General features: G+C 43.4%; 2 protein-coding genes across 7 annotated transcripts in view; one reads left to right on the top strand and one right to left on the bottom strand.

Moving 5' to 3' along the window:
• The window catches only part of FEZ1 (fasciculation and elongation protein zeta 1), a 46,299-nt gene extending 24,131 nt beyond the window's left edge, over positions 1 to 22,168 (bottom strand). For 3 of the 6 annotated variants that reach the window (XR_012679890.1, XM_075190364.1, XM_075190362.1), the window contains exon 1: positions 22,072 to 22,167. Coding sequence is in view for 3 of the 6 variants with exons in the window: in XM_075190364.1 (XP_075046465.1) it covers positions 22,072 to 22,132 (61 nt within the window). In the remaining 3 variants the exon portion in view is untranslated. Of the gene's footprint in view, positions 1 to 8,292; positions 8,371 to 22,071 lie in introns of all 6 variants that reach the window. The other 3 variants (XM_075190365.1, XM_075190367.1, XM_075190363.1) reach the window with 2 other exon arrangements.
• Positions 22,169 to 22,297: 129 nt separating this feature from the next.
• EI24 (EI24 autophagy associated transmembrane protein) overlaps positions 22,298 to 26,718 on the top strand; it is a 13,583-nt gene continuing 9,162 nt past the window's right edge. The window contains 1 exon segment of the mRNA XM_075190368.1: positions 22,298 to 22,493. The gene's annotated coding sequence lies outside the window, so the exon portion shown is untranslated.

The following is a 26,718-nucleotide window of genomic DNA, read 5'->3' as shown; positions in this document are numbered from 1 at the left end:
ACTCCTTGGAACTGCCCCGGAAAATAAACAGGACAGAAATAGTTTGACATCACTTTAAAGCCCAATATATATGGGCTATAAAACATATTCATCTCCTTCCGCATTTCTCCCATTATAGGATGTAAGAAGACTTTAAAAACTTAGTATCCCTGGGAATACTAACAGGCAGTCATTAAAAAAAACCAAAAAACTAAACATTTGTACACCAAGAGGGCTATAGCAACTCTGACCGAGTTACAGTCTTTCATGGGGAGATATACATTCTAAGTGAAGAGCGAAGGAAGATTATTGGCCTGATACATTAAGGAATGAGAGTCCATTTTTGTGCCATGTCCTGTGTAAAATCACTCTGCGTATGCGCAAATACAACACACGCTAGTAAACGCAACTGCATGCAATTCATGTTCACACAGAAATCACACTCTTGACTGTCTACGATTTGAAGGGGAGGACTAACATAACTAATGTGGAGTAAGGGCGAGCCGAGGTCAAGCGCACATTCAAGAGGGCGATTCAAATTCTGGACATCTCTGAGGTAAGTGGTTTTTAGCCGTATCACTCCTGGCTGTAGCTAGTAAGTGCCGACTGATAGTGATGACTGATACATATGCATGCCACATGTGTTTGAAATTAAGACGAACTGTAAAAATGCATTATATGTACAGTAGGCATTAAAAACATCCTGCTATATGTATTTCATATATAAAATAGCTTCCTGATGGAATCAGAGAAAGGGATTTATCTCAAGTATAAAAATCCTCCTTTCTTCTTCATCCTACCTGGGGGACACTTCTACAATGGGGACGTACCAAACCAGCCCCCTAAGGGAGGGACCGCTCTGACAGTCCAGTCAGAAACACTGCGGCCAAAACTGGCGTCCAGGGACGCAAAAACATTAAATTGATAAAACCTAGTGAAGGTATGGACAAAAGACCAGGTGATCCGCTGAGACCCCATTATGCGCAGCCCAAGAAGCCCCCACTAAGCGAGTGGAATGGGCGCCAATACAACTAGGCGTAGGCTGTTCGGAAGTGACGTAGGCCTGCTTGATTGTGGACGTAATCCACCTAGCAATGGTCTGCCTAGAAGCTGGCCAACCCCGCTCCGTTGAACCCATTGATTCAAAGGAGAACTCTGAAGCATGGCCAGAACCAAGTTTAGGTCCCAGGGAGCCGTAGGCATAACATAAGGGTCTGTATATACTTCCGGAATATCAGCTATTTTCAGTTGGAAAAAGATAGATGAGGCCAATACCTGGACCCTTAGGGACCCAAGTCGCAGACCTGTGTCCAAGCCATCATGGAGAAAGGCTAGGATACGGGAAAGATGAAAATTAGTCGTGTGGCAGAGTCTTCATTCGCACCACTTAATGTAGGTATGCCACACTCTGTAATAAATGCAGCTGAGGTCGGTTTCCTGATTCACAGCATGGTGTCTACCACTCTGGAGGAAAGTCCTCTGGACCGCCAGAGTTTGGCCTCAAAGACCACGCCATCAAAACCCACAGAGGTAGGTGCTGGTAAAGAACCGAAACCTGCCATAACAGGTCACCTCAACGGAGCAGAAACCTTCTTGGAACCCTGCTTAGAATAACTGTGGACCTGATGTGTCAAGGCCAATATGGAACCCTCAGGCTCACCAGGAGCTGCCCTAGAAAGGCCAGCAACTTCTGGGGCTCTGTGAGGGATGAAAAGTCCCTCTGCCTGCTCAAGGGGCCCGACAGGAAGTAACGAGACTAGTGCACTAGAGATCCTACTCCTCTGGCACTCAAAACACACTGAGGTTTGCAGGGGGTTGCAGAGGGGATATAGCCTGTCGGCAGGAAGTTAAATAAGTTAACTATTTGAGTGCCTACTTCATGTTCCCTCATACAACCCCAGGGTAGCAGTGTCCCCTAGATAGGTAGTATTAACAGATTTTAATTTAATATCTTTTTCTATGCGTTCTGATGGGACTTTATATTGAACATATGCATTCTGCGCATCCTGCAGTCTGTTGTGTCTGTCTGCATACAGCAACTAACAGAGCTAGAGCGTTCGTATATCCGGATTAAAATGGAAATGTTTCCTCAGATAGACTTGTACTTCAATATCGCCGGATGTGCACATAATTTGCGTGCAATTTTTTAAACGCAAGTTGTGTTCAGATTGCGTTCCTTAATGAATCATTGTCGCAAGCCTAACACCGCACATCTTCCCAAGAAGGTTTTCCTTACCGTGAAGCATGGACCTAGATCTCCAGCAGGTAAATGATTCAATGAAAACCGGTGGAATGATTTGAACGAACAGTCCGAACACGTACAACGCTGGGAGAGACTTCATCACATAGACTCAGCTAGATGGATAGGTGTCGGTGAATAAATGTGGAGGAAGTTCAGTGTGCCAGGCAGTGGGGTTATGTGGTAAGAGTACCAATCACCCCAGACATTGTGGAAGGAAGCCCCTTTGTTGTTCTGCAGACTGGTAAAGTCTTCCATCTGGGACCACACCAAAACCTTTTAAACATCAGCATGGAAGCAACCTTGAAGAACAGGTACTTCAAGCATGACATAACGAGCTATTGCCCAATTTGTGTTTTGAATGTGGAATTTTCACTAAAATGTTAGTAAACAGATCACTGGCTTTCCTAGAGTAGTCTTGGATTTCATGGAGCAAACACTTAGGTGGATGAAACAAGGAGACTGTATGCTTCCCTGAAACCTTGCCTTCGACCGTGAACCGTCAGCTCATGTAAGAAATCTTTGTCTTCTTTCTGAGACCTTTCCAAACTGGAATGGCACCGCTAAGGTGGCCCACTGTTGTCCTTGAGTTCCACATTGGTGCTATAAACCTTCCTCAATTTGGTGTGCAGATCGGGCACATTTTGAGTAAGAATGAGCTAACAAGAACTTGAAGCTCCACATTTGCAGAGGATATGTTACTCTTCATTACTCAACCCCTTGGGGTATATTTACTAAACTGCTGGTTTGAAAAAAGTGGAGATGTTGCCTATAGCAACCAATCAGATTCTAGTTATCATTTATTTAGCACATTCTACAAAATGACAGCTAGAATCGGATTGGTTGCTATAGGCAACATCTCCACTTTTTCAAACCCGCAGTTTAGTAAATCTAGCACCTTGTCTCTCATCCTGATGAAGGTCCTTAAAAGAGTATGGGACACTTTCTAATCAGCTGCCCTAAATATCTGACTTTCATCACTAGTGCTCTCAGATTCACCACTCCTGCTGTCACACTCCGCTCCCCGGGTAACTCCACCCGAGCCTCTAAACACTGACTGCCACTTTAAACCCTGGTTCCTAGTGCAGACTATTAGCCATGGTCTGCATCTGTGATTACTTCACCAGTGTGTTGATTAGTTCTGCCATTGGTCAGTCTCCCTTTATAAGGTTCCTCCTTTCACCTTCTCATTGCTGGTTTTTCAAGTCATTCCTGTTTTGATTCCGATGCCTCTTTCGTGATGCATATTCCGTGGAAGTTGTGCTTCACCGCTGCTGCAGGTTTGGACTTTATCAATCTCTACATACCTGTTCCACTGCTCGTGGTAAACGCTATGATCTACACCTGTTACTTACTCGGCCTGCATTGCTGACTACTGTTACCTGTTCCACAATTCGTGGTAAGCTGCTATTCATCGCTGCCGTGTGTTCATTGCTGCTGTATGTTGGATTTCTTTGATCTCTGCATACCCGGCTGTGTATGTCTGGACTTTGCTGATTTCTGTGCCTCAATTCTACTACTTAGGATACTGCTGTGATCATCGCTCGCTATCTATGTTATTGTATTGTGCTCAGCTGCCGGCTAGTATTACATCCGAAGTGGTGAGCTGAGGTCATCTTTTGCATATCAAGATTCTGTAGATCTGCTCATCTTCAGTGATCTCCATTGAACTGTGCATTGCGTTCCACCCGTTGGTGGTATTTGTTGGGACTTTGATCATTGCATGTGCAGTCGGTATTTATGAACATTGCCGACAATTACAACTCTTTCATATCTTCGTGATCATCATGTTGTATAATAAATGGTAATCTTCGTTACCACCATTTGATGTCCGAATTGGATCATTCTTCTGCGGTGTAACTCGTTCTCTATCTGTGACACTGGGAGCTCTCCTGGAGGACCGCAACCTGCAAGGTGGAAGCCGCAGAAGCCCAAATTCCCTTGCGGGAATCCCTGGTGAACACCTTCCACCTCGATAGACTCCGCGCCTCCAGGAAAGTTTAGTCAATACCCAGTGAGACAGCAGGATCTCACTCATCTATTCGTGAGCTAACCTGATGCCCTCTTACAATACCTGAGGGTTCTCATCCCTGCTTACTACATTCCGCTCTTGCTTCCTCAAAGGAAACATTAAAATGAATGTGATCCCATGCCCCTTATACATATTCCAAGTATTACCAATTAAATTGCCTATTTCATTGTCAGGTCTGTCCAGACATCATTCAAACTGGTTATTGGACTTAAAAAATCCCATGTACAAAAGACAACACTCCTGATCATACTTATGGGAGGTTGTGATAAGGTGCGTCAGCTAAACAGAGTGCTTACTAGTGCTGTAAGAGTAAAGCTTGGGTACAAATAGAACCAGGCTTTCATTAGGTAATGCCCTTCACTCAAAGATCTTTATGACCCCAGATGGACTTATGCAACACAAAAGCATTTACATTAGCTTTAATACATGTTCCTTTATATTTGCCAACATAGGAGTACTTGAATGCAGTTGATGCTAATTATTTGTATTTTAAAACATTTCATAAGCATCATCAACATTTATTTATATGGCGCCAGCAGATTCCGTAGCGCTGTACAATTGGAAACAAACAGTAAAAAAACAATACTGGGTAATACATACAGAGATAAGAGGGCCCTGCTTGCAAGTTACAATCTATGGGACAATGGTTTGATACACAAGGTTAAGTGCTACATCATAGCGAACATCTGTCCAGCTAGAATGCAAAGGATACAAAGTATTTAGTGGGCTGTACGTTCAGTCACACAAATATGTTGGTCAGAGGGTTGTTGCCTTGTGTTAGCTGTGTAGATGGTGGTAATGGGGTAACCTAGAGAGAATAAGAGGGTGGTACAGGAATATCAAAAGCTTGTCTGAAGAGGTGGGTTTTCAGAGAACACTTGATGGTTTGAAGACTAGAGGAAAGTCTTACTGTGCGAGGTGAGGGAATTTTACAGAGTGGGTGCCGCCCGAAAAAAAAAAAGTCCTGTAATCGGGAATGAGCAGACTCCCTTTAATACTAATGTCTTGGGACAACATAGTCCCTACTGATCAGAATTGTAAATAAGGATCTTCAGGTAACAGAACGTTCAGCTGCACTAATAAATATGCAAGGAAGTATAAATGCCATTCTGGAAATAGGAAACAGGGTGAGCACAGAGTGGAGGCCTACTATAAGCCACTAGACACCGTGGGCAATCAGTTTACCAGAAATCCCAGTGAGCCCACCTTACATACCTCACAAAAGGAGAAAGGGAAGTTTATTACAAATACCTCTATTATTTCATTATTTAATATATACAGCAGCCACTAGTTCAATAAAATGTGGTGCTTACGGTAAATGAGAGACCCAACCCCACCCCCTGGTGAAAAAAAAATATGGTGCTAAATTTTAGGTTTATGTCTATGCTAGGTGGGGTATTTTTTTTTTTGAATACAGATATCCTTTCAAAGAACACACACACTGCACAGCTAACCAACAGCATTACACCAGCATAGACCGATACATGACTCCCAGGGACATTTGGGTTTGTTGGTTATAACAGATTATACAGCATTGGCCAACAATGGACCAGCAGACTATATAGACTATTTCCCCAAATGTGCTGCCACTACACAGACTTAGCCTTCAAAGCCCAGCAGATTCTACATCAGATAAACACCAGAAATTAGAATTTTGTGATGGGGTGATGTGGGAATGAAGAATGGTTAATCGGCATCAACAATGTCCCTAGAGGACGGGAAGATAATTGTAACCTGCATGCTTTAATAGAGAACTATATACGGTATATATGATAAATAGAGTGAAATAGCATTATAACAAACAGCATCTAAATTTTGTAGCCAAATGTTTTTTTATTAGCTGAACTTGCAGACAATCAGCCAGATTTGGCCTCCAATCATTGGATGCAGTTAGAATGTGACTCGATTAAACTATAACACAACTGCTTATAAAGTCTAGCGTTAGAAAGAAGAGCACAAAGCGTGTGCACCTAAACTGATGGTTTAAATAAAATTAGCAGAGTGAACGTTATACTGGGCGTAAGAAAAACGTCAGCATGGTGGAATCACGGACTCTGAACAATTCGTAACGATCCTTAGGTCTTATCCTGGGGCTGTATGCGAACTTCAGTGTATTATACTCCTGGAAGCCAGATGGGTTTTATTACAAACTGTTCCAGAATGGGGTGTTGGTAAACAAGATATGTTTTCAAACTACACTCAACACTAATAATGACAATCCTCTTTGGGAGCCGACAATGCAAGCGGATATGGACAGGTTACAACCCATCCTCTAGCAGCTGCGGGCACACTGTGGTAGGACAGGTGGCATATACTCTGCACTTCAGTAAGAAGCCTAGATGCTATTTCACTTCAACAGACACTGCTCAAGCAATAATAATAATAATACAGGGCTCCAAGGGAAGAAGATAGTATTACAACCTCCTGCTATCTGGCATTCCTGACCCCCATATATCCACACTTCAATCCATCCTGCATGCTGCTGCAAGACTGATCTTCCTCTCTCATCGCTCCACATCTGCTGCACCATTCTGCAAATCCCTACACTGGCTCCATGTGTCCTCCAGGATCCAATTCAGATTACTCACCCTTACCTACAAAGCCCTCAACAACACAACCCCTGCATACATCTCAAATCTCATACCAAAATACTGTTCCCCCCACCCTCTTATATCTACCCCTGACCTGCACCTTGTCTCGTCTCTGGTAACCACCTCTCACTCCCGCCTATAAGACTTCTCCGGTGCTGCTGCTCACTTATGGAATTCCCTACCACACTCAGACTGCCCCGCTGCCTTCAAATCTTTAGACGCTCTTTGAAAAATCTTTTTTAGAGGTGACCTTGTCCTCAATAACACAATTCACACTAATGCACCCTCACAACTGTCCCAATCTCCACTCTGAGCCACACTCGCTCCTCTTGTTTCAGCTGTGCCCTCTTCTACTTAGAATGTAAGCTGTCTAGTGAGAAGGGTCCTCCATACCCGTTGCAGACCAGGAGAGGGGACCACCTGCTGGTGATCAAACAGCCTTACACATACACCCTCCTTAGGGACAGGAAAAAGACACCCGGTACATCTACTCTGTGAAACACAAATTAACTCACCGTTCAGTGGGACAATATTTCCACTGTCCTTATAATCTAAAAATGAGATATTTTGTTTATTCACTAGGTCACACCACCTATAGGTTGGTCTGTGACATCCAAAATCTTATAAGGTACATCCTATTGTAAAGAAATATTAAGCAGCCTATGTCCCTGGCCTTTTAACTAACAGATACAGGTCATATAGTTTGAATAGGGGCTCAATCTAATAATTAAAGCATGAATAAATAATAATAATAATAATAATAATAATAATAATAATAATTAAAGCACGATATGCACACACGGAGAGATATTGGGTGGGGGGGACGTCCAGGGTACCCGGACGACCATTTTGCTGTTCAATTGCAATTTTATGAATGTTCAATATTTACTGGGTACAGGTTGGTCTTGCCTTGTGACAATTCAAATTCTTCCATAAACGCATTGGTCAAATAACTCCACCAGAGTATCTGGATTCATGCAATATGTGGTGGCTCAGTGGTCAGGACTTCTGCCTCAAAGCACTGGGGTCACAAATTTGATTCCTGACCATGGCCTTATCTGTCTGAAGTTTGTATGGGCTTCCTCCCACACTCCAAAAACTACTACTAGTAGGTTAATTGGCTGCTGTACACTGTTGGGGAGTTAGAGTCGCTATATAAATAGCCGATGATGATACATTACTTATTTACCAAGTTCTGTATTAAATAATGTCAACGCTTAAAATATATTCAAGCTGGCATGCTACCATTACAAAAGAGTTTGTGTTACAAAAAGTTATTTGTGATGAGAAAAGCCACAACTCCTGATGCTACCTCAGTGGTTCATTAGATGAACATTCTACAAATACGGCAATAGTGAGAAACACACTTATGAACCACAGGGGGATGTAAACGACCTACACATGCAGCCCTGACATCCAAGAAGTCTGGACTATTCTAACGGAACCCGTACCTTCTGCACAAAGCAAATCCTGAGGCTTCCAAAGTGCTATAGATCAGATGCAGCGATACACTTTACCCTGCAAGACATCTGTAAAGTAAAAAAAAAAGAGAAGAAAGTTATTTCTTTCTCATTTACAAGAACAAGACACAAATGAGCCGGCATTGGGTGGAGACTGCGCATATATGAAGCCATTTGATTTTATGCATTGATGTGGCGCTTCAAGTCACCCAAAATGACCACACAAAAATACAAAAACAAAACATATTTCTCTCTTGGGAGATACAGAAAACTGCTTTGCATTAAATAGTAACCAGGTCACTGGCACCACTGATATGTATGTATACCAGAAGTATGGCACAGGGATATGCAAATAAAAGTCTGTTAGAAAAGAAAATAATATTGATCATTTAAATAAAAAGGCAGCCCAATGTTTTATTTTTACCACAAGTTAAGCACATGTAGATGGCTGTGAAGGTAAATATTGTGCCCATTTAGACTAAACATATTTGCGTTTTACATGTGTTTAGAATGTTCTGCAGTGTTTTGGGTGTTTTTATTTGTAATTATAAAAGTAACATTCTGCAAACGCCAGAGTGTACGCAGCCCCACTTGTGCACATGCTAAAAGACTTGTTATGTATTAAAGTCTCAACACTGGAAACATTCTATGTAAACAGGACGGCCATGGTTACCAATATAAACTAGTTTGGGGTTATTTACAATACCACAAATCGCCAATGCTACTTACTAAACATCTCATTTTTCACCATCCACGGCAGGAACTGCAGTAGTGAATCCCTAGTGAACACACTGGTGAATAGCAGCCTATAATGATCTGCATTGAGACAGACTCTCCCCAGGGGTGGATGCAAAACACCCACTAATTAATTGCAAGAATAGTTCCTTTTTCTTACATCTAGATAACCTGACACATGATAAAATGTCCTGAACGTGTATATCTTATAAATATACATTGCAGTAAACAGTGGCTAGGATATGCAGGACTGGAAAATCTTCTTGGACCATCTGCAGTAAGTAAATATTATTGAGCAGCCAGTATTAATGAACGTCAGCGGTCTGCAATCCTCCAGAGTTGTCTTGGTTTTAGCCGTGTAATATTGTGTTGAGCAATAATCACATTTGCATTCTCAGCGAGGAAGCCCCCCGGCTCTGTTACCATAGCTACGGAAATCCCTGAAGGTGTTCAAGCCAAACCAGGCCCACCGAAGTATCACTGGCAAAGGCCTTGACTATACACAATCCTCCCCAAATTGTTTCCCATTACGTCACCGGTGTTCACCTCAAAAGGCCGCTACACCAAAAAAAAAAAAGAAAATCTGCAAATCACCTCGTCAACTAACAACGTGGGAGCGTCTCTAAAACACTACATACAGGAGACTACTAAACCATGATACACAAGATCATGGTATTGTCCAACAGGGCCACAATTGCAGAGACCAGAAGGGAGAAGGAAATGAAACAATAATTACATGTATAATTAATTGCATGCGACTTGCACAACAAAAAATGGCTCTCGTAGCAATAGCCCAAGTCCAGCTAGTGCAATCCTATGCCTGCAAATACTGTGTATTAATACAGAGGGAAGGAATACAAAGAATACTTGTTTTTTTCTAAAGCTTAAAAAGGAAATTGGATTTTGCTCTCTGTGTTCAGAATCTAAGATCTAAACTAATAAGAACTAAACAGGAGTGACCTGTAATTATTGACTGGCGTCCTGATAAAATTGTATTAATGTCTATCGACTCCGCAGTCCTGTCACCGGCGGCCGAGGACAGAAAAAGGGGGAGTCGCTGACTAATATCCTCCATTCAGCCACAACAATACTGCAGTGTTCTAACACAAAGGAGGAATATAAGACATATACTATTATCTCAGTGTGAGAGGAGCAGGGATTCATCTGGAGAAAAGCAGCCCAGACGTTTCCCCCATATAATTATAACCATTATGTCACCTCTTTACCACAGCACAACTGAAAATGCCCCAGATGGGTTCAATTTAAATCCATTCTGTGAAGAGGGGACACAAATTATTTGTTATCTTGAACTCGGACTAAAGTGGATTGCTGATTGATTGATATGGGGAACTGCACGTTTGCACTTTGCAACTGAATAACACTTAGTGGGGTAGTATTAGAACTGGAAGCTCTTAAACATACATTTATAGAAGTCACTAACTCCGCCTGTCTTCCCTTATGATTAGAGAGGATCATTTCTCCTGAATACACTTATATTTAAGTCTCCATTATCTAAAATACCATGGGGGCACATTTATCATTAATCGGCAAAAGAGAGAAATAGTTATCAATCCTTATCGCAAGGATAAGGATTGAACTATTTCTCACATTTATTAAAAAGGGAACACAGAAACAGCAGTTCCGAAAAACTGCTGTTTCTGTGATAGAAAAAAAAAAAACACACTTACCCCCCCCTCTTCGGACGCGCTGTCTCAGGATCCCCTCTTCGTTCCTCTTCTTCCTTCAATTGCGCATGTGCAGTGCACATGCGCTCAAAGTCCCCGCTCTGTCTCTGCAACTATCGTTGCAGAGAGAGCGCGCTGAGTGACAGGGAGGGATCATGTGATCCCTCCACACATGCGCTGTCCAGCTCTGCTCTTCGTAGCAGAGCTGACAGCAGTGGATGTCTTCAATTAGGATGATGTACGCCAGCTTCAGCTGGTACATTATCAAGACAAGTTCCCGAAAAAATATTTTTTTTCAGGACTTGTTAGATTGCGGCCAGAGCAGTCGCCATTCTGTTGAATGGTGACTGCTCGCAAAAACGATCAGGAGTGCAAAGCAGCAGATATCCATGATATCTGCTGCGATGCACCTTTAATAAATTTGCGGAGGGCACATCGGGACTTTAATTCCACGGTAAGTGCACAATAGTGCACTACCGTGATTTGTTAAATATGCCCCCATGTTCCTCCACCTGCTTCCACCTCTGATTCTCTTGCCACGATGCAAATCATAATCAGTTGGGGACATCCAACATTGTGAAATTGATTCCCTCCTTCCAGTATCTGAACCAGAACAGATGGGGGATATGCGTTTATGGACAATCGTATTAAGACCACTGGTCAGGACATAATGAAGCAACAGGGGGGTGGGTTTCTGAATGTCCGGCGATTACATAAAGCTGGGTGCACAACTGTGCAATCTTACTTCACACGCAATTTCTGTAATGATTTCACAAACCACTGATTAGCCTGATGAACATGCCGATTCATGCGTACACGCCTGTACGATTTACCTTCAGATCTGTGATCATCTCTCAAACATCTGCTGAAAAGATGGTGACTCAGTAGACATCTGTCTACATTGCTGGTCACGAGTGCGTACACACTTCCACATTTACCCGACGTCGTGCCATCATTGATCACCATAATTGATATTGCATCACGCAATATCTGCACAAATAGTCGCGAGTTCTGTGATCGGCACGATTATTGCATCGGTGTGTCCCCAGCTTAACACTCACATCCATAAAAGTGATGTCATCCTCTGTCAGGACCGCCCACTGCTTCAGTTTCTTCTGGCTGATGGTGTTAAATATCATTCAGGGTATTCCACTGCTTCTTTAACACATTGTAGTGCTGCATTTAAATCTTTAGTCCTGTTATAATACCACTGCTACAGTAAACTATGGGACCACTCACTCCTAAGGCTGACTCCAGTCAAATATAAAATGGATTTGACCAGCAAATCTGGCTTTGTGTATTCCTGCTCCTGACTCAGTGTTATTCAGTCATTACATAAAAATGTCATTTTAAACTCTTGCAAGCTTGTTGAAATTCTGCATGTAGTGAGCAATGTTCTGTTCACACAGTTTACAGTCTATGTCCCAAGCTCCCACCAAAGATGGCTTCCAGCTTGACATGGAGTAACCGTGTTTTCTGCAGCAAAGCTTCTAAGGAAAACCTAGCACAGGATCAGAAATAGTGGAGAGAGGGACATTTAGTACATGCACAAAGGTGTATTCTCTTGTGTTTAGTGGTCCTGTAATGCACCAACAGTACAACACCTGATATTTCACCACGCTTCCCAACATCAAAATGGCCAAAGGCGGAAACGCTGGTAGAACCTACTGCTCCTAGTTCCACCATAATTTAGAAGCATATCAGTCACAAGGAAAGCAACAATATCCTTATAAACTGGTAAAATATTGATTAATGACAGCTAGGAAGTAATTTATACATAAAATGGGCTCCATACAACATGTAAGGAATCCGTTCTGGTCATAGCTCGGCAGTGCTCTGATTAAGGCTGCAAACAATGCTGCATTTTATCGTAGTTGATAGTATACACTTTATTGAAGACAACCGGGTTGGTCCTCACTTTGAATAACTGTTAATAACTTTGCAATAACATAAAAGTGTTGAATGATCCATTACCAAGAGACTCTGCAGCAGTTCCCAAATGCATGTTCCAATAATCCAGGAAGGACAATAAGTGGACTACTGGAGAAAAGCAGAACCTAATCACTAGAGATGCACCAAAAACTTTTAGGAATGGGCCAAATGCAAAATCATTTTCCAAAATATTAAAGCAGTTCGTTCTTCAAATCCCAATACGCATATTAAAATTAAGAAAAAACTAAAACTAATTTTAGTTCATGCAAGCTAGGACTGTGCATATATGCACATCACAGGGGGATAAGGATTTGGATACAGTTAGCCAAATCTTAAATGAGCCAGAACGTTAATCTTGATAAAAATGCAGGTTTAGGCCCAATCCACAAACCTGATACTGGATTAAGCCCATCTCTACAGTGTGCAGATACAGTCTAAGGTACAAACTAGGGCTGACATTATGTATCTGTCTTGTATACAAGAGTCACCCCTATACAAGCAAGCCTGCTGGATTTTGAAAAACAGCGAGAAACTCATTTTATTGCAAACATTCAGGGAATAAAAATGGCTACCAACGAGGAACAAAGATCTTCAGAGGATTTCAGAGATCCATTAATAACTCAATGACAACAAGTCAAAGAAGGATAAGGAAAAGTCAGGCTAATTTAAAATCAGGGACAAGTCATGATTTGAATTATAAACTTTCAGCAGCAAATTGGGTAACAATCAATCCTTCTACAAACACTGTTTGGATTAGAACATAATCCTCATGGTGGGTAATCTGCCAAGCACCTAACAAGTGGAATTGTGCCTGAATTTGTGGGAAGCCTTCTCCATTATCACAAAGTGGATATCCCATAGCAGACTTATGCAGATACATTAGTGAAGACACACACTCAGACAACAGAATGCTGTTCTGAATAACGTACCAAAACCTCCAGATGGTTTGTTAATTTACAAACAAACTATCTAAATAAAAATAGTGTAATAAAAAGGGCCTTATTTACAACATGCAAGATGTTCAAGGCACAAAATCCTCTAATATTGTCACATGCCACGATGTGCATCAGTGTTCATTGGGGCCTGTGACCAAATGGGCTTACTTCACCACCCAGTCTGTAGGGGGAGGAAGAAGGAATTGAAGGAGGAATGTTCTTCCTGCACAGTTTATCTTGGTTTCCTTCTCAGCATCAGTAACCGGCTGTCACTAACCATTCCTACTGGTGTCACCTTGTCACCAGACTACGAATGCCAACTGCACAATAGTTGTAGGAGAAATTTGCTGCCACCGTTAGGCTCCTTTGCGACACCTAGAAGCGCTTACTTCTGGGTAGCTGGTATAGCTGCTGCAGCGCCTCTGTGCTGTGGGCTGGCTGGTACCTCCTGACCGTTTACTATGGATCAGGACTGCTGGGTACCGGGCAGAATATTGACAGAGAAACGCTGGGTTCAACACAGGACAGCTGGCGAACAGATTAAAATGTAAGGTCTTATCTGTGGGTCACAGGATACAGCAGGTAATAGTCTCAGGCAGAATTTTCAAGCAGTGATGCTTTTATTGCTCAAGAGTCCTGATGAGGACTGTCACATGCTAGTTTGAGATACTAGCCATTCTCCAGTAGTTACAGATAGAATAATACTGCATGGTAAAACATAGCTCTTTATATACAGTTTTGCACACATACCCTGGCAAGAGGTAATCCAGCCTCCTGCCCCTTTAACCAATTCAGCCTGCTTCATGCAGCCTGGTCATAAATCAGCCTGGAGGGATCAACACCTATTTACATTGCTGCTAGCGGCACCACAACGTCTAAGATATTACGCCAGATAATTAACATCAAGATATAATATTCTGTAGGCATGAAAATGCAACTTTACACTTTAACATTTACAACAATATGTGATTTCCCAAATCACTTGCTGGTTACATTGCTCACACAGGTTCTAGCACACAGTATGCAGTGTATTCAGGCTAAAAAAAAAAAAAGGTGTTGGACAATCACAGAGGAAAAAGGTGTAATTAGCACGAGGCTTCCTTTAGAAGTTACAAAACAGATTTTCCCCAACAAATGGCTACGGCATCACAAATCAAGTTATCTCTATGTGATCCAACCACAGGGCCAAATTAGTGCTGCTTACAGCAGCCAATGATAAAGGTTGGTAGAGGGAAGTACATGCCCTGAGTGTGTCTTGCTTTGTGGAAGAGTACAAATCCATTTTCCCTCAAACAAAAAAACCCCAAACACTGGATTTTACACCAAGCTCTGCATTGCTGGAGTTGTGGTTTTCATCTTTAGCTTGTAATGGGATATTTTGCACTATTCAGTTGCTTTTCAATGGAGGAGCACTTTGCCCAAGGAAAAATATAATAAAAAGACAGTTCTAATGTCCCCTCTCATAATTAAATTAAGCTATGCATAAGGCTAAATCAAGCAGTAGTTAAGGAGTCAAAAAGAAAAATTTTATTAAAAAGAAAGTTGGATTTTGATGTGACATTTAAACTGCTACTTTGCAGAACATAAGCGTGCCCCCTGATGTGCGCTGGGCAGGCCCCACAGGCATACAGGTGCAAGGTGATTTGCAGAGTGCAATATAAAGAACGTCCCAGGAGCTCTCATGGATTATAGTCTCTGCAGCCCATTAGCACTTCCAGATCAAAAGCAGTCATATTACACAGCAATAATCCCAACTAATATGGGCGCACCTGTGGCTCCCCCTTTATTGCAATAAAATATATGTATTCTACATTGTTTTATGAATGTATATATGTATCTATAGCAAGCTTTATCACCAGTTATACAATTATGTATTTATTTTGACTTATCTTGGGCAGACCATGCAAAAAAAAAAAAAAAAGGTTTTCCACGTGTTTTACCATTTTTATTACTGCATTTAATATATATTCTACTGTAACAAAACATTTCATAGCACAATCTGTGATTGCCTAAACCGTTAGTGCTAGTCATACAATTACTTTATCCTAGGTGGAAACAAAGTGGGATACACCTGTGCTTAGTCTCACAAATAATTGTTCTTGAGATTAAAAACTTTTACACTTGTATGCACAATTACCTGTTAGATGTCCTTAGGTCTTTATCGTAGCAAGGTTCACATTTTTCAACAGCTTGGATGTTAGGATATTGGGACTGACTATTTCTTGTGATCATGAATCACTGCACACCCATCTAATTTAATTAGCAAAAACTTCTCTCCTGACCCAATTGGAACTTTGGCGTTTAGAACTCTGTTCTATGCATCTTTGTCAGCGACACAAGTAACTACGTTAATACAGCATTCTGCAATTCAGCTTACTTTGAATTCTCTATGCGAGTACTGCAGCTTGAACATAGAACTGCAGATATAGAACAATTGTCTGCCAACTAGGAAGAATCACACTGCCTGCTGATACCGCACTGCGGGGCTCTGGGCTCGTCTCGTTTGCGCTGGGAGTTCTGCTGACTTCAGGCTATCTGGAATATTGGATACTCTCCATTACCAAGATTGCAACGTGTGAGTATTGTGTCTGCTTCTACTGTCTGAACTTTTATTAGTCTGTGTGAAGCACTACAGACTGCCAGTGTCTCTGGAGGTCTTTCATTCATTATAGCTGTCAGAAACTGGAGATGTGGTTCTGCACTTTTCAATCAGTGATAAGCTGTGTTCTTCCTGTATATCCTCCACTACTCTGGATGTTTTCACCATATCCAAATACGCTTCTCTCCTGCCTCTATCTTGCATTGAATTACCAAACATTAGGAAAATCACAACATAATTTAATAAACTCCATGGATCTAAATAATGCTCTATGTGCTCCTCTGTAACAAAGGTCATCAAAAATATTTCCAACCTCCCTCAACAATCCGAGGACATGAGTGTGCATCCAGCCCTCTCCTTTATCTGTATTAACAGACTACCGATTAAGGGGCAAATGCAAGGGGGCGCCGCCTATCCAATGTAGAAGTCTTGGTAAAACACCTTTAACACCACAAATACTACTGTCGCCCTTGAAAAGTGACGTCATTTAGGTGTTCCGGCATCTTCATTCGTCGCAATTGTTAAACTTCTGCTTTTTAAACAGTCAGATTTAGCACTGTCGGGGATGAGCGTTTCGGCCAATCCATGTCCACTTTGTGGCAGTCGCTCCGATAACTACCACCGGATTAAAGTAATATATTGTCAACTGGAATATTCGTTATCACTACATCATTGTTATGCTGGGATACAGAGATCTTATTGCCCCTGTCCTAACAGGAGCTATCCGAGATTAAGAAAAACAAAAACAAAAAATCATAAAAATAAATAAGTCCCCCCTTTTCTACCACCCCTCACAAATTGTCACCCATCGTGTGCCATCACCCTAATTTTTGTCCACCCACTTCCTCCCCTAGTACATAAACTAAGCACATAAAATAAAAACATTTATTGCAGGGTTCTACCAAAAGAGCTCTGGCTGTTTCGATATTAAAAGTCCCATTAAAATAGCTTTGATAGCGAAATAAATTAAAATGCCCAGTGCAAAGTAAAAATATAAAAACAATTGTTCAGGTCAGTAAGAGGTGTAAACCCTCCAGACAGGAACTAGGGATTCATGCACAGGGTCAGAGATGTCACATGACCTCAGTCTCCGCCTTCTCACCTGTGTCTGGACACTGACCTAACAATGTGGGCGGAGGCCTTGTGTGAAACATGCAGAGAGCTCATGCAACCATAAACTCAAGTTTCAACGTTCCACTGCATATATTTTCATATACACACTAAATACACAGATGGCAATAAAATAACCTCTGTAACCTGTTTACACTTATGTTCCTGTCCATTATCCATTACTACAGAGACCGTTTCTATAAGGGTCCATTAGATGGTAGCTTGGCGACGTTGTACGCCTGATCTGACCTGGTTTTTAATAACCATTTCATTACCTTGCAGGGCCTTCTTTTCAGTAAACCATTGTCCGTTATTTTGTGCTGAGGGGCAGGTAATGAAAATGTCCCACACATCCTGCCTTATATTTACAGTGAATTCATTTGCAAAAGCCTTTTATAAAAAGCCCCTCATTGTTCACAGGGTGATGGGTGGACACTGCTTTACAGGGTTCTTGCTCATAGTGATAACCTGCTTTTATTAAAACTGGTGCAATGTAAAAATAAAAGGTGCTGTATCCAAGAACAAACCATCTGACATTTGTTTTCATTATCTAAATTGGACTAGAAAAATGATAATCGGATTGTCATGGTATAGAACAGTGTGGGCTAACCTGTGACACTCCAGGTGTTGTGATACTACAAGTCCCAGCATAACCTTCCAGCAATAAGCTGCTATATATTGGCAAAACATGCTGGGACTTGTAGTTTTACAACACCTGGAGTGCCACAGGTTGGCCAACACTGGTATAGAACATTCATATTGCAATTATCTGTGCACCATTCTTAATAAATCCCTAAGTCGACAAGAACCAGATGGCAATCTGACAAATCTAAGTATATAAGCATAACATAATAAAATGAGAAATACACGAATACATTCAGGTGGCTCCCATTACCCTTCAGGACCACACATTAAATTAGATTCCTATCAATATCACAGGTATTGCAGCCGAGTGAGTCTGGCTTTCACACAAAGAAGAGGGCAATTTGGCGCCCCCTATAGTCCAGTGATGTAGAACTCAGTATTTGCTCATTGATGGATCAAATTCTGTTTCGTACTTTAAGGGACATATTAAATTGGCCGCGTACTGTCAAAAGTAACGCGGCCTGCGCGCTATTACGGTAAGTGTGCATTATTATCGTTAATATGGTAATTTTATCCCTGGATTTTTACTTGCGGCTCCATGAGCAGAAATCAGTGTTAAAATTACCAACTATTAACGGTAATAGGTTTAACGCTGCGGTGTTAAGGGGGGAACTGAATTTCCCTCATTTTTTTACGCTACAAAAATTTCACTTTCTTTTTAGTCCAAATCTGAATAAAATTTCTATCGCCATCCAAAACCAAATCCTGTGAAAGACTATTTTGCAGCTTATTAATTGGGACAATAGAACAGTGCGTTGAAATGACAGAACTGACAATACCACCGTCACCTTCCTTGCACATCATGTGTTATCTCACAACGCACCCTGCTCTCATCCACAGACCTTCGCTGGCTGCCATTATATGCAGTTTCCATAGTTACCAGGATCCGGCGTTCCCCTGAGTGTGAATTGGTCTTGAGTGGAGGAAGAATAGAACGTGTCTTTAAAGTGCTTTATAAATACTACCGCTAAGATCGCACAATCCCAGCAGGCTGCACGCTATAGGACAGATTTAGGGTGAGCAGAAAGTACAGTGGTAATATAATTGCTGTATGGTGGTAGATAAATGGGGGTCAGCTCCAGATTAAACCTTATTAACAAGAATGGACATGTCAAGTCTGCAAGTACACAATGGACAATCAGTTGTCGTCTATGATTGATACACAGGAAGGCAGCAGGACGACGGAACAAAACCCTCAACATTCAGGGGTCATTCAAGGCTGTAACATTAATATAATAAGCAAGAGTAATGTATCACTTCAAGAATTTAAGAATACAGCTTTGCCTGCACATGGTCACTGATTTGCTGGGAAAATTGGGCTTTACATATAAAATAATCTCATGATGTTTTGAAAGGAAAACGGTGCTTAGATTCTATAATTGTGTTTTGCACTCAATTTGCTGTGAATCAGAACATATTCTGCCTCAGTCTCTCCGCAGGGTGCAGTATAATGGGGATACTTTGTAACAGCTATTACAAAACAACATTAGAGGAGAGGTACAAGCAACTTCTTAGTGAACTGGCCACCAATACACACAGGTCCTTCCACCTCCAATCAACACAGGGTTTCTAACTGACCGTTTCAGATTGTAATGAAATCTGGTATAATAAATGCTGTCATGGGTGTAAAGACCCCCAAATCTTAGGCTGATATGTGCACCGGTTTTGAACTTATACACCTTTAAAGTTACAATTTTTGTTTAACAAAAAAATAGCTTTTAACATTTTTTTAAATTGCATTTGTAGCTCACCTGATTGAGCTAGAGAGTTGGGCAAGGTCTCATTTTAAACCTCTTTTTATGGGCTTTCATATATAACACAGCATCATGTTTCAATAAAAATTAAACAATGTAACATTTTTAAAATCAAAATTTTGATTTTCTCAAAAAGACATATTTTTATGTTTAAAAAACATCTCATCAATTATTCATATTGTTGTTAATAAATCCCCAAAGTTTTAATTTACATTTGTTAAAAAAGTGCAACTTTAAAAGGCATATTAACTTCTAAACCAGTGCACATATCAGCTTAAGATTTGGGGGGCTTCTCTACACCCATAGCAGCATTTATTATACCAAATTTAATTGAAATTAGAGAACGGAAGGTAGAATTCTTTCTAAAATTGTGTTGATTTGATGTGGAATGACCCTGTAGGCAAATATGGTCCCACAAAAGTAACACATGATCCAGCATGGCACAGTCCCATTAACTGCATGGCTGGAACATACAGCAGAATCCACATGTGGTCTATATTACAGGCCTTCAAACATGCATGTTATACACTGAGCAAGAACCCAAAATATTATGTCCAGCAAATACAAACCGCAACAACCAGCATAAACATACCAGTGACGAATTATATCCAGCAATGGCCCATATATTATCAGCAATGACCAGTGTGTTATACCCACAAGCTACCCATCAATATATAATCAGGAATGTGTAGCATATTACAATCAACAACTAAACTAGCAAGTTTTACACAGCAATCACCAATATTATACATTAAATCACCAGTGTATTATAAAAAGAGTGGAGCAAAGACTCAGCTTCATTATGTAACATTTTGGCCCATATCTGGCCCTTCATCAACCAAACTGAATAATGATCGACATTAAAAAATGTTAAACTTTAAAAAAATGCTGATAATAAGCCATCATGTATACCCATTGATACAATATAGCAAATACAAGTTACTGAAAGATCTGAAAACCACAAACAGGGAAATCACCACTAATTAATAAATACAAACAATATATTTTGCACCATTTTTTTTTTTAAGGATACCAGCATATTACACAGAGCTTTACACATGGGAACAGACCGTAATAAAACAAGGCCGAGTATTAACACACAAATAGGAGAGAGGGCCCTGTACACAAGACTACACATTCATATTACAGAGAAATTAAGAAACACATAACTAGGTAATTCCTATTGTTATACGAAGACACCACATATTGCTGTTCCCAATATTTAATGACAATTCAAAATGAATTACACACCTTAGGCCAGTGGTGGGCAAACTCGGTCCTCAGGGGCTACCACCAGTTCATGGTTTTAGGATTTCTTTAATCATGCACAGCTGAGTTAATCTATTTGGCTGGGTCAGTAATTATCCCCCCTGTTTCTACAGACAGAAATCCTAAAAACATGACTTGTTGGTGGCCCTTGAGGACAGAGTTTGCCCACCGCTGCCTTAGGCCCTTGATGTTTCATACACCCAAGATTGGGGAGTATCGCTAATGTTACCATTTCAGAGAAGCTATTTTCAAAAACATACTTTGTACGCTTGTTTATTTGTTGCTCTTTGTAACTGTGTCACTGTTGTGTTCTATAAACCAGCATTTTGTACCACAAAAGGATGTGTGTTATTATGGATATATTTTCACATAATGTAAATATAATAAATGTATTCCTAATAAATGTTAAATGCATATAATACATTATTACTTTTTTGTTGTTGTTTTACACACATGCATTAAAAAAACGTGCACATAAGAGAAATAAAAGCATTGCATTGCTTTTATCTATAGTTAATTATACAGTTATCACTTGACACATGGACATCTCCTACCTGACATTCCAGGGATTAGGTTATCCTCCCCCTACTGTATGTGTCAGGTGACAACCATGTAATTAACCTATGTGAGATAGAAACAAAGATCCCCATTTGCAACAGGAACAAAACAAGTTAGTTTTGGATACATAAATGAGAGGTTCCAGCACCTCTTACCGTCCTGACACAAATACAGATTCTTATAGTGATAACACGGCCATGATAGGAGGCTCCCACAGCAGTGACAGGGAGATCTCTGAGACCTAATACTAGGTGCACAACTTGTACCCGGACTGAGGCCGCAGTAACCAACATAAAGTATAAACCCATCACAGTACTGGCCGGCAGGACTTGCTGATACTTGTAGTTCTACAGGTTGTCTACCTCACATTAAGCGGTGGCCTTGACAATATAAGATGTGAGCGGTGTTTATATAATATATTTATGCACAATAAGGGTCACCCCAATGTCTATCGTACATATTCCCGACGTCAGGGGGAAGGTCGAGACAACGTGCGGAATAATATTATTATTATTATCATTATTATTATAACTATTACTATGTTACACCTGGAGGCCCCGGCACGGAGAGGTAATAACTGCCCGGGGATGGGGTGATACCACCGACCATCACCTCACAGTCCGCCCTTCCCGCCTCTTCACAAAGACTCCATATCCCGGCATGCCCCGGGCGGAGAGGACTCCATATCCCGGCGTGCCCCGGGCGGCGAGGACTCCATATCCCGGCATGCCCCGGGCGGCGAGAACTCCATATCCCGGCATGCCCCGGGAGGGGGAGGACTCCATATCCCGGCATGCCCCGGGCGGAGGGGTCTCCATATCCCGGCGTGCCCCGGGAGGAGAGGACTCCATATCCCGGCATGCAGTGCGAGATGAGACAGGCGCAGTGAGGGCGGGCCCCGATGTTGTGATCCAGCTGTACACAGATCCCAGGAGGCGAGAAGCAGTTGTGTCCTCTGTATCCCTGACCCGTGTGTACAGTACAGTGTGTGTGTCTTCATACACTGTATGTTATTGGGGTGTCTGTGTACACTGTGTGTTATTGGTGTGTGTGTCTGTATGCCCTGTGTGTTGTTGGGGGGGGGGTGTGTCTATACAATGTCTAGCATTGGTGGTGTGAGGGGTGTCTATACAGTGTCTAGCCTGTGTGTTGGGGGGGTGAGGGGTGTCTATACAATGTCTAGCCTGTGTGTTGGTGGTGTGAGGGGTGTCTATACAATGTCTAGCCTGTGTGTTGGTGGTGTGAGGGGTGTCTATACAATGTCTAGCCTGTGTGTTGGGGGGGTGAGGGGTGTCTATACAATGTCTAGCCTGTGTGTTGGGGGGGGGGTGAGGTGTGTCTATACAATGTCTAGCCTGTGTGTTGGTGGTGTGAGGGGTGTCTATACAATGTCTAGCCTGTGTGTTGGTGGTGTGAGGGGTGTCTATACAATGTCTAGCCTGTGTGTTGGTGGTGTGAGGGGTGTCTATACAATGTCTAGCCTGTGTGTTGGTGGTGTGAGGGGTGTCTATACAGTGTCTAGCCTGTGTGTTGGTGGTGTGAGGGTGTCTATACAATGTCTAGCCTGTGTGTTGGGGGGGTGAGGGGTGTCTATACAATGTCTAGCCTGTGTGTTGGGGGGGGGTGAGGTGTGTCTATACAATGTCTAGCCTGTGTGTTGGTGGTGTGAGGGGTGTCTATACAATGTCTAGCCTGTGTGTTGGTGGTGTGAGGGGTGTCTATACAATGTCTAGCCTGTGTGTTGGTGGTGTGAGGGGTGTCTATACAATGTCTAGCCTGTGTGTTGGTGGTGTGAGGGGTGTCTATACAATGTCTAGCCTGTGTGTTGGTGGTGTGAGGGGTGTCTATACAATGTCTAGCCTGTGTGTTGGGGGGGTGAGGGGTGTCTATACAATGTCTAGCCTGTGTGTTGGGGGGGTGAGGTGTGTCTATACAATGTCTAGCCTGTGTGGTGGTGGTGTGAGGGGTGTCTATACAATGTCTAGCCTGTGTGGTGGTGGTGTGAGGGGTGTCTATACAATGTCTAGCCTGTGTGGTGGTGGTGTGAGGGGTGTCTATACAATGTCTAGCATTGGTGGTGTGAGGGGTGTCTATACAATGTCTAGCATTGGTGGTGTGAGGGGTGTCTATACAATGTCTAGCATTGGTGGTGTGAGGGGTGTCTATACAGTGTCTAGCCTGTGTGTTGGTGGTGTGAGGGGTGTCTATACAATGTCTAGCCTGTGTGTTGGGGGGGTGAGGGGTGTCTATACAATGTCTAGCCTGTGTGTTGGGGGGGGGTGAGGTGTGTCTATACAATGTCTAGCCTGTGTGTTGGTGGTGTGAGGGGTGTCTATACAATGTCTAGCCTGTGTGTTGGTGGTGTGAGGGGTGTCTATACAATGTCTAGCCTGTGTGTTGGTGGTGTGAGGGGTGTCTATACAATGTCTAGCCTGTGTGTTGGGGGGGTGAGGGGTGTCTATACAATGTCTAGCCTGTGTGTTGGGGGGGGGGTGAGGTGTGTCTATACAATGTCTAGCCTGTGTGTTGGTGGTGTGAGGGGTGTCTATACAATGTCTAGCCTGTGTGTTGGGGGGGTGAGGGGTGTCTATACAATGTCTAGCCTGTGTGTTGGGGGGGGGGGTGAGGTGTGTCTATACAATGTCTAGCCTGTGTGTTGGTGGTGTGAGTGGTGTCTATACAATGTCTAGCCTGTGTGTTGGTGGTGTGAGGGGTGTCTATACAATGTCTAGCATTGGTGGTGTGAGGGGTGTCTATACAATGTCTAGCATTGGTGGTGTGAGGGGTGTCTATACAGTGTCTAGCCTGTGTGTTGGTGGTGTGAGGTGTGTCTATACAATGTCTAGCCTGTGTGTTGGTGGTGTGAGGGGTGTCTATACAATGTCTAGCCTGTGTGTTGGTGGTGTGAGGGGTGTCTATACAATGTCTAGCCTGTGTGTTGGGGGGGTGAGGGGTGTCTATACAATGTCTAGCCTGTGTGTTGGGGGGGGTGAGGTGTGTCTATACAATGTCTAGCCTGTGTGTTGGTGGTGTGAGGGGTGTCTATACAATGTCTAGCCTGTGTGTTGGTGGTGTGAGGGGTGTCTATACAATGTCTAGCCTGTGTGTTGGGGGGGTGAGGGGTGTCTATACAATGTCTAGCCTGTGTGTTGGGGGGGGGGTGAGGTGTGTCTATACAATGTCTAGCCTGTGTGTTGGGGGGGGGGTGAGGGGTGTCTATACAGTGTCTAGCCTGTGTGTTGGGGGGGGTGAGGGGTGTCTATACAATGTCTAGCCTGTGTGTTGGGGGGGGTGAGGGGTGTCTATACAATGTCTAGCATTGGTGTGAGGGGGTGTCTATACAATGTCTAGCATTGGTGTGAGGGGGTGTCTATACAATGTCTAGCATTGGTGTGAGGGGGTGTCTATACAATGTCTAGCATTGGTGTGAGGGGGTGTCTATACAATGTCTAGCATTGGTGTGAGGGGGTGTCTATACAATGTCTAGCATTGGTGTGAGGGGGTGTCTATACAATGTCTAGCCTGTGTGTTGGGTGGGGGGTGTCTATACAATGTCTAGCATTGGTGTGAGGGGTGTCTATACAGTGTCTAGCCTGTGTGTTGGGGGGGGGGGGGTGTCTATACAATGTCTAGCCTGTGTGTTGGGGGGGTGAGGGGTGTCTATACAATGTCTAGATGTGTTAGATGTGTGTTAGGGGGGGGGGGTGTCTATACAATGTCTAGCCTGTGTGTTGGGGGGGGTGAGGGGTGTCTATACAGTGTCTAGCCTGTGTGTTAGGGGGGGGGGGGGGGTGTCTATACAGTGTCTAGCCTGTGTGTTGGGGGGGGGGGGGTGAGGGGTGTCTATACAGTGTCTAGCCTGTGTGTTAGGGGGGGGGGGGTGTCTATACTATGTCTAGGCTGTGTGTTGTCGGGGGTCGTGTCTATACCATGTCTAGGCTGCGTGTTGTCGGGGGGCGTGTCTATGCCATGTCTGGGGGGCATGTCTATACCATGTCTAGGCTGCGTGTTGTCGGGGGTCGTGTCTATGCCATGTCTAGGCTGTGTGTTGTCGGGGGGCGTGTCTATACCATGTCTAGGCTGTGTGTTGTCGGGGGTCGTGTCTATGCCATGTCTAGGCTGTGTGTTGTCGGGGGGCGTGTCTATACCATGTCTGGGGGGCATGTCTATACCATGTCTAGGCTGCGTGTTGTCGGGGGTCGTGTCTATGCCATGTCTAGGCTGTGTGTTGTCGGGGGGCGTGTCTATGCCATGTCTGGGGGGCATGTCTATACCATGTCTAGGCTGTGTGTTGTCGGGGGTCGTGTCTATGCCATGTCTAGGCTGTGTGTTGTCGGGGGGCGTGTCTATACCATGTCTGGGGGGCATGTCTATACCATGTCTAGGCTGCGTGTTGTCGGGGGGGGGGGCGTGTCTATACCATGTCTAGGCTGCGTGTTGTCGGGGGGCGTGTCTATACCATGTCTAGGCTGCGTGTTGTCGGGGGGCGTGTCTATACCATGTCTAGGCTGCGTGTTGGGGGGCGTGTCTATACCATGTCTGGGGGGCGTGTCTATACCATGTGTAGGCTACGTGTTGTCTGGGGGGCGTGTCTATACCATGTCTAGGCTGCGTGTTGTCGGGGGGCGTGTCTATACCATGTTTAGGCTGCGTGTTGTCTGGGGGGCGTGTCTATACCATGTCTAGGCTGCGTGTTGTCGGGGGGCGTGTCTATACCATGTCTAGGCTGCGTGTTGGGGGCGTGTCTATACCATGTCTGGGGGGCGTGTCTATACCATGTCTAGGCTGCGTGTTGTCAGGGGGGGGGGGGCGTGTCTATACCATGTCTAGGCTGCGTGTTGTCGGGGGGGGGGGGGCGTGTCTATACCATGTCTAGGCTGCGTGTTGTCGGGGGGCGTGTCTATACCATGTCTAGGCTGCGTGTTGTCGGGGGGCGTGTCTATACCATGTCTAGGCTGCGTGTTGTCGGGGGGCGTGTCTATACCATGTCTAGGCTGCGTGTTGTCGGGGGGCGTGTCTATACCATGTCTAGGCTGCGTGTTGTCGGGGGGGCGTGTCTATACCATGTTTAGGCTGCGTGTTGTCGGGGGGGCGTGTCTATACCATGTCTAGGCTGCGTGTTGTTGGGGGGCGTGTCTATACCATGTCTAGGCTGTGTGTTGTCGGGGGGCGTGTCTATGCCATGTCTGGGGGGA

The sequence above is a fragment of the Mixophyes fleayi genome, chromosome 11, assembly GCF_038048845.1.
Source record: "Mixophyes fleayi isolate aMixFle1 chromosome 11, aMixFle1.hap1, whole genome shotgun sequence".
Taxonomy (NCBI): domain Eukaryota; kingdom Metazoa; phylum Chordata; class Amphibia; order Anura; family Limnodynastidae; genus Mixophyes; species Mixophyes fleayi.
Note: the sequence above shows the minus strand (reverse complement) of the source record. Positions and strands in the feature narration are given on the sequence as shown.